This window comes from Microtus ochrogaster, assembly GCF_000317375.1.
Source record: "Microtus ochrogaster isolate Prairie Vole_2 chromosome 14 unlocalized genomic scaffold, MicOch1.0 chr14_random_3, whole genome shotgun sequence".
NCBI lineage: Eukaryota > Metazoa > Chordata > Mammalia > Rodentia > Cricetidae > Microtus > Microtus ochrogaster.
In genome coordinates this window covers 1,798,850-1,807,851 of record NW_004949098.1, presented here as the reverse complement: position 1 = coordinate 1,807,851, position 9,002 = coordinate 1,798,850, and the positions used below count along the sequence as shown (strand labels likewise).

The 9,002-nt window shown below is 44.7% G+C and overlaps 1 protein-coding gene across 1 annotated transcript in view; it reads left to right on the top strand.

The window, feature by feature from the left end:
- The first annotated feature begins 1,526 nt into the window (after positions 1-1,526).
- Gcfc2 (GC-rich sequence DNA-binding factor 2) overlaps positions 1,527-9,002 on the top strand; it is a 34,702-nt gene continuing 27,226 nt past the window's right edge. The window contains exons 1-4 of the mRNA XM_026788001.1: positions 1,527-1,791; positions 3,505-3,747; positions 6,365-6,589; positions 8,073-8,170. Coding sequence (XP_026643802.1) covers positions 1,548-1,791; positions 3,505-3,747; positions 6,365-6,589; positions 8,073-8,170 — 810 coding nt within the window. The 5' untranslated portion in view covers positions 1,527-1,547. The remainder of the gene's footprint in view (positions 1,792-3,504; positions 3,748-6,364; positions 6,590-8,072; positions 8,171-9,002) is intronic.

The window sequence follows — 9,002 nt, the reverse complement described above, 5'->3', positions numbered from 1 at the left end:
CGAACTCACAGAGATCCACCTGCCTCTGCCTCCCGAGTGCTGGGATTAAAGGCGTGCACCACCACCGCCCGGCTCAGCTTTCTTCTTGTTCTTAGAGTAAGGCCACTGTTTCTGGGTCAGGCCATCTTCATCAGCCTGTACCAGGTGGCTGGCTGGGCTGGGCTAAGTGACCTTGTGCTCAGAATCTCCCGGGTGGGAGGGGGAAGGCCATCATCTTCCTGGGAAAACATTTTGCTAGGAAATTTCTTTTCGCCCCTTTGAGAATAAGGGGTGAGGGTCCCACAACATCAGTATGGATGCTTGTCACTGATGGGACCTCATGGGAAATGCGGTGAATTGTAGATTTTGCTTTCTTAACATGACTCAGGGCTATTTCTAGGAACCCAGTATGGACCTGGCCAGAACCCATCCACCTGGCCAGTATTTAATTAAAGCTTGCTTCAAATTTGGCTTTAATCTGTGGTAGTGATCTGTCTCTTGATCTGTGGAATTGATGTTAGCTGCTATTGGGGAGAGGTATGCTACTAGTGTTATGACTCCCAAAGGTCTCGGCATGGAATCTGATGCTTATTGGAGCGACTGTAAACTCTGAGAGACCGACTTGCCATCTGGGTTTACTATATCTAGCTTGCCAGGACCTATTCAATGTCAATGTGAAAAGAACGCTCACCCCAAAGGAAATAACAGCTTTGGAGCCAAATAAGAGGCCATGGCCCATAAACACATTTCTGCCTTCTCAAATAACATGGTCAATGTATTAAGTTTTTAGAAGTTTTTATAGTAACAGAAAAATGAAAGCCATAAGCCAATGCATTTTAAAAATACATTGGTAGAAACGTTAAGAGGACAGAGTTCAGTGGAGAAATCTCAGCCATAGGCTTCAGATGCTTTCTGAGCATCCTTAAGCCCTTTGATTGGCAGAACTATTGCCTGCAGCATTCCGGAAACTCTCTCCATCTCACTGAAGTACTAACCGGCCTCTGCAGAAACAGTTTCTTTCCAGGGACTCTCATTCACACACAGAGCAGATCTTCCTTACTCAATCAGCTGGAACACGTGCTTGCTTCTGGAAATCTCTCTGGTGTTCTCAAATATGGCTCTCTCTCTCTCTCGGGCTTTTAAGCCTGTTCATCCGGTGGGTTGAAACAACGAAAGTTCTCTAATTCCTCCTAACTCCCATAAGATCTTTCCCAGCAAGCAGGAGTTTCGATTCTCTAAGTCCTGTGCCTTGAGACGATCATTTAATTCTTCTTATTTCTGCGCACATCATTTGTGCTTAATTTCATAGTCTATCCCTCCAGTTCTGGGCGGGATGTGCTGGTCCTATCCCGGACCCCAGCCATAAGAACCTGCGACAACGTCCGGGACATTATTCTTGTCCCAATAAGCAGACTGTTTAGGCTCAACTAACTGTGGTTAAGAGTGCGGACCGGAGCAGCACCGGCGGGGGGCGGGGATCTCACAACCACGCCTGCGCAGCCCGAGGCCGGCGCTTGCGCAGGCGCCGGAGACCGAGCCCGGAGAGGCGCGCGAACCGTACGTGTGTTATGGCTCTCAGGCCTCAGAGGACTTTCAGGCGGCGTCAGGTCGAGTCCAGCGACAGCGACAGCGACAGCGACAGTGACGGCCCAGAGGAGCGGCCTGCAGAGGAGCCGGGAGAGCCAGGCCGGCCATCTGCGGGTGGAAGAGCAGAGGGAGTAGAACCGCTGCGCAGGGCCCGTGGCACCCGGGGCCGAGGTCTGGTGTGGGCGAGCTCCAGGCGCAGCCCCGGAACTGCTTCCCGCGGCGCAGGTGACCGAGGGTCGGGAAGGGGTCTGATCCGCAGGGCTCCAGCTCCAGAGGCCTCTGTCGTCTTTGGGTTGTCGGAACGCTTCTAGTGAACCCAAATTCTCATAGAGGAGTCGAACTACTGATGCTCTTAAAAGTAGCTGAGAGTCAGATGTGCCATTTGGAAATTTCTTAGCAGTTTTCTAAGAACATCTGACAATTCATTTAAAGACTAAGGGGCAGAGTTTGGAACATTGTCATTCTTAAAATCAGTTATCTGCAGTAACAATAAAACATAGGTAAAGATAACGTAAAACGAGATATTTATTGTGACGGAGATTGGTGACACTATGGACTGTTCCATTCTGTCATCGAATACAGTCAGTTGAGGACTAGAAAGGCAGATCTGAGTTAGGTGTCCAGCAGCCACATGGAGGCTCACAATGGTCTGTAACTCTAAGAAGTTGGAAGCCCTCTTTGACCTTGTCGGACGACAGAAACGCATCCATACTGCAGACAGAACACTCAACACTTCATCACTCCTGAAGCCCTGACTTTCTCCTATTTTTAGCCCCATTAAAGAATATGAGTGATTTTTCATATATGTTCACTTGTAAATGAAAGTTGGGCATGTTTAATGGTGTACAAGATGATTTGAGATACTTTGGGTTGTTTACACAGATGTAATTTATTTTCATGGTGGGAACCCATAAAATCCTCCAGCCATTTTCCAATAGAGCATACAGCAAAACACATCACTATTTACTGATACAATAAGCTTATTGTACTAAACTTATTCTTGTAAAGATTTGTAACCTTTGCCAACATATCTCCACATTAGCTTGTAGTAACCACCATTCTACTCTGTCTATGACTTCCTCAGATTGTTTGGATTCTACATGTTAGTGTGTACTTGCCATGTTTGTTGTTGTGTGCTGAGCTTCTTTCACTTAAAGTCTTCAAGGGTTAGCCTCTTAGTGATTTTATTTTATTTTTTTTTTGTTTTTGTTTTTCGAGACAGGGTTTCTCTGTGGTTTTGGAGCCTGTCCTGGAACTAGCTCTTGTAGACTAGGCTGGTCTCGAACTCACAGAGATCCGCCTGCCTCTGCCTCCCGAGTGCTGGGATTAAAGGCGTGCACCACCACCGCCCGGCTTAGTGATTTTTTTTTTTAAGTCACTGTGAGGGCCCTCTGTTCATCTAATGTTTCAGTGATCTTTTTATTTATAACAAAGTATGTTGGTCCACCTTGAGTAAGAGTGCTGAGACCACAGAGCACCATCTCTTCCCTTCTAGAGCAGTGTTTCTCAATCTTCTTTTGCCTTTGGACTTTCTTTGTAACTCTTTAGGGCCCCCAAAGGGCTTTTGTTTCCATGGGTTATTTTGATTTTTGTTACCACTCTTCTAAAGAAGCCATTTACTTGATTCAAGACTTAATAAAATTCACTATTTTTATCGCTTCATCAACAAATGTAAGCAAAACTGCCTTTTTTTCCCCCTCTCTTGGTTAATGGTGGTTGTTAGCTGTCTGACCCAGATGCTGGGAACCAAACTTGGGTCTTCTGCAAGGACAGTATGTGTTCTTGACCTCTGGTCCCCCTCTCAGCCTCCCTTTAAAGCGTTTATCTGCTCCTGTCTTTTTGAGCTCCTCCAGTAGTTGAACTAAGAGGAAATCTTATCAATTAAATATGTTTATTTTGGCTATTGATTCAAATATTTTGACTTTCTTGCTTCTAAAGGTGTCCTCTTAGAATCCAAAACAGTCAATCTCTCAGCGGATGAAGGGGAAGGAGCACATCCCTCGTCGGAAAGTGAGGGGGATTCAGCGGATGAAGGGGAAGGAGCACATCCCTCGTCGGAAAGTGAGGGGGATTCAGCAGATGAAGGGGAAGGAGCACATCCCTCGTCGGAAAGTGAGGGTGATCAGAGTCCATCCTCTCACCGCTCTAGTTCTCTGGAAGAGAAAGAGGTTTCACCCACAGGTTGGTAGTTTTTATAATTTTACATAACTTACTTAACTAACTTCCTTCCTTTTTCAAGACATGGTCTCACTTTGTACCCCGGGCTGGTCTGGGATTCATTCTGTAGCTTAAGCCGGCCTCAAACTCACTATCTACCTCCTGAGAGTATGATGTATCGCCATGCCCAGCTCTAATATCAGTACTTCATACACCAGTAATTCTTATTGTTGATGAAACAGTGAAACGTATAGAGCAAATGGGTCATTATTTATAGCATGATATGCCGGAGATCAGACAGGAAGTCTCCTCCAGTATGTTCTTAACTACTGCTCTTTGCGGTCTCATAACTAGAGGCCGGTAAGAGTTTGTCTGTGAGAATGTTGTCAGTGCCAGTAGCATGTCTCAAACCTGACAGAGAACATTATAGTATATGTAGGAAACTTAGAATGACAATATAGTATGTGTGGGAAACTCATAATGGCTTTTTTTTAAAAAAAAGATTGGTCATTAAAAACTTTGAGATATTAAGTCTGTTGTGGCATTGTACTGGCAAATTGAGAAGTTATCATGGACCTTTCCTTAGGCCCAGGAAGTCAGAAATGTTCATCCAGGTCTTTAAATGTAATCCGGGGCTTTGTAGCTTGTTTTCTGCTGTATAGACTCTTTCCAGTCTAGTGGCACTTAGACACCTGTGAGAAAAGTAGTGCAGTTCCCGGCACCCACGTTGGGCTGCTTACAGCCACTCGTAACTCTAGCTCCAAGCGTGTCTGATGTCTCCAGCCTCCTCGGGTACCAGCCTTCATGTGTCAAATACACATGCACAATTAAAAATAATAAATAGTTCTTGGTAAGCAAATGCAGTCTGGGGTAGATTCCAGATGCAGCACCGTCCAATAGAATTTTTGTTACGATGAAAAAATTCTGTACCTTCACCATCTAGTTCAGTAGCCACTGGCCACAATTAGCTATAAGCTCTTAAGACAGGGATACTGTAACTAAGCAGCTGAATTTTTGATCTAATTAAATTGATATAGTAGATCTGGCTAGTAGCTGCTGCAGTCGGCAGTGCTTCTGTGTGTACACAGTGTGAGAGAATGGTTCTGAAGTGTTGAGGAGAGGCCAGTCTGCGACAGTGTGTAGGGGAGTTTCTGATCAGAGAGCTGTGTCGTTCCCCAGGGGGAGAGGGCGGTCGGTTCCCTTCAGAGTGCAGGACAGCTCCACAGTAAAGCATTGTCCCTCCTCCACATACCCCGTTACAAACACGGCTGTGCTATCCAGAGAAGATGGTAAGGCTGGATCTGATGGCCCGAGCCCGTCGTCCCAGCACAAAGCCTCACATGTACAAAGAATGCTTTTGTTACGTGTTCAGATGATAGGCCTAGAGAATTAGCCAGTGATAGACATTTGCCCTGAGATACTCTCTGTGGCAGATTCTTCTTACCAAAAAAGATCAGATTGTTAGATGATTTCCTGGTAGATGGTGCACATGCAAACATGAGCTATCGGAGCAAAACACAGAGGTGTCTGTATCCGTTCTGCCCTTATCTGACATCTGCTGTGTGGGAACCATGGAGGTTTGGAGGAATGGACAGGAAACATAGTTTCCCTTCCCTCAACTTTCACTTAGAACTTGGGAGAGGCCTGCTCTCTGTGACACCAGCATCTCAGCAGTGAGCCCCGTGCCTGGAATGTAGTGTCTGAGCCCACCAGCTCATGCAGGTGACCCACTTCCAAGTCATGTCTGTCTCCAGTACACTTAAGTATTGGAGCCGAATGTGTTATTGTAACCTCCTCCACATTCCAGTCCTCTCAAAGGCTTTACAAACAGACCAGAGCTCAACTCCAGGACTATAGGTTACTAAGGTCCCCAAATGTGTCCCCAGGGCTGAACCAGGTGTTCTATCCTGTGATCTGACACTTTAATCTGCTTTAGATGCTAATAGCTGCTCTTCTCAGTTTCAAAGACATACACTACCATTATCTTATCTTCACATACACCATCATTAAATCATTACCCAGATTAGGAAAGGCCCAGAGCTCTGGCTGCCCTTCTAGAGGACCTGGATTCAATTCCTAGCACCCACCTCAGTAGCTGACAGCTGACTGTAACTCCAGTTCTAGGACATCTGATTGTCTCTTCTGCCTGCATGGCCTCCAGGTTCACACATGTGCACAGACATACATTCAGGTAAAACATTCATTCATATATACATACATACATACATACATACATACATATATATATATAGCAAAACAAAAATGCCTTAAGAAAACAAAAACTCATTTAATTAAGTTCATTTATCTGGCAAAAAGAATTTATTTTCTTTATGTTTAACTTCTCTCATTTCTTACATGTGGGTCTTACTGCAAAACCTTGATAAGAAAGTAAAAGGCACAAGGGAATGGTGCCAGTGTATTCTCTGTAGTGCTAGATTACATTCGCTTCTCTATATGCATTTTATATCTATTACATTAATTTTCTTCCTTTATTGACTAGATGTTGAACCATTTATTACAGTCACATGAAGCTATCTAAATGGTGGAAAATTTAGGAACATGGTACCTTTTTCTTGCCTTGAATTCAATGAGCGTTCATTCTGTAGCGTTTGGTTTTCATTGTCCTCTTCATCTGTTTCAGTTAAGATCCCTGATGCAGCTTTTATTCGGGAAGCCCGCAGAAAACGTGAGTTGGCCAGGACCCCAGGTGACTATATTTCACTGGACGTAAACCATCCCTCCACCACTTCTGACCGGAAGAAGAGTAGTGAGTACGACCCGGAGAGTGATCCTGATGACGATGAAAAGAGAATACTGTTTACCCCAAAGCCTCAAACACTCAGACAAAGAATGGCTGAAGAAACATGTATGTATTTAGTTTATTTACCGGCATATAAAGATCAAGACATTTTCATTACAATAGTGAAATTTTTGTTCATGACCATGTTTTTATCATTTCTCAAAAAAATTGCTCTTGGAAATGGGGATGCAGCTCAGTTGGCAGTCTTCTTTGTTGTTTTGTTTTTTCTATGATTTATTTATTATGTACACAATGTTCTGCCTGCATGTATGCCTACAGGCCAGAAGAGGGCACCAGATCTCATTACAAATGGTTGTGAGCCACCATGTAGTTGCTGGGAATTAAACTCAGGACCTCTGGAAGAGCAGCCAGTACTCTTAACCTCTGAGCTACCTCTCCAACCCCCAGTCTTTCTAGTGTGCATGAAGGCTTGGGTTAGAGCCCCAGTCACACAGTTGTGATGGCGCATTCCTATAATCCTTGCACCAAGACGTCTCTTGCCCCCCCCCCCCAAAACAGTGGCACCAGCTGAATCCCCAGTCCATAGTATCATGGCTTTTTAAATGATACGATTCTGTCATATCATGTAATGTTCCCTCAGGGTGTGTGTTGTGATATTTACTAATACTGGGCTGTTCACAGTTCTCATTTGTAACATGTGCCTTATCACACTTTTCCACAGAATAAAACTGGTCCCTTGTACCCAGAAATTTTCTTTGTGTTTGAGACAGCGTCTCGTGTATCCAGGCTAGTCTCAGCCTTACCATGTAGCTAAAGATGACCTTGAATTTCTGCTTCTCTTATCCCTACTTCCCAGATACCGGGATTGTATGGGTATGTGCCACCGCCACATGAGACTTACAAGGTCCTAGGGATTGAATTCAGGGCTTCATGCATGATAGGCAAGCACTCTTCAACTATGCTATGTCCTAGGCTCCCAGAAACTATTTTTTAAATGTTAATTCTTAGGTATGAATTAAGTATCTTTTTCTTTTAAAAAATGTATTAATTTATTTTAATTTTTATTGCTTTTTGCTTATTTTATGTGTGTGAGCTCACATGTGAGTGCTTGTGTGGTCATGTGGAGTTCAGAGTGCACTTGTGGCTGTCATGAGGACAAATTGCAGTAGTGTTTCTCTTCCATCATGTGTTATGGGTCCCAGGATGGAACTCAGGTCATTGAGCCTGATGTCAGACACCTTTAACCATTGGGCCATCTTGCTAGCCCCATTTACTTACTCTGTGTTGTGTGTGAGAGTATGGGCACACACATGTCACAGTATAACTGTGGAGGTCAGAGGACAACTTGTGGGAAGTTGGTTCTTTCCTTCTTGGTTGGTTCTTCAGGGCTGTCAGGATTGATGGCAAATGTACTTGCTAAGCCTTCTATTCTCCCCAGCCCTTCCATATGGGAACGTGGGTGGCTGATGTTGAGCATGCTGGCCCTGGACCCAGTGGCTGCATTTGAGTTCCCATTGCGAGACAGCACTGCAGCTAGTTACTTAGCCCTGAGAATAGTGAGCGTTAACGTGTGTCTTCTGGTGTATAGCAGTCAGAAATGAAGAGGCAAGCGAAGAGAGTCCGGAAGATGAAAATCAGGACATTTGGGAACAACAGCAAATGAGGAAAGCTGTCAAGATCATACAGGTAACTGTTTCTATGTTTGTGCTATATGTTAGCATCCTGAGGGCTCTGTAACAAATTACCACAAACCTGGTTACTTTATTTTTACTTTTAAAAATTGTCCTGGGGGAGCACTCAAGCCTCGTGCATGTGTGAAATAGTAATGGCCTGTGTGTGCCCGCATGTACACAGACACTGTAACACCCGATTTTATGTTACACCTTCGGTACAGTTCCCGCTGTACCGAACGCTAGTTGAGCAAGGTGCCTGGAGTTTGAAAGAACACACAGAGAGACAAGGGTCATTCGAAAGGAGATCAGCCAAATGCCAGTTTATTCAGACTTGGGGAAATCCTAAGTATCTAACTGCTGCACAAGGATCTCCGCCCAGGCAGGTGGGAAATTACCATATTAACAATGGTGGAGACAATGCCCTGCAGCTAACCACCAGGCTGGGCTGGGAGAGCACAGAAACACACAGGAAGTTTAGTTAGCTGATCATAAACTGTCCCCGCGAATGCACCCCAGGAATAAGGGAGACCAGGGCCCTACACGACACAATAGTTTCATTAAGTATCCACGCTGGATAGTAATGAGAAGTGTGCCAGTCAGAGTGTTGTTCCTAGTCCCTGCTTCAGTTTCTGCTGACAGGCTCCTGCCCAGGGTTTCCCTGATGTCCAGCTGCTGTTTGTCACTGTAAGATGAAATCAGCCCTTTCCTCCCCAAGTTGCTTCTAGTCAGTGTTTTTTTTTTTTATTATTTTTATTTTTTTATTGAGAAAAGGAAAAAAAAAGTTTCCACCTCCTCCCAGCCTCCCATTTCCATTTCCCTCCCCCTCCTCCTACCCTTCCCCCTCT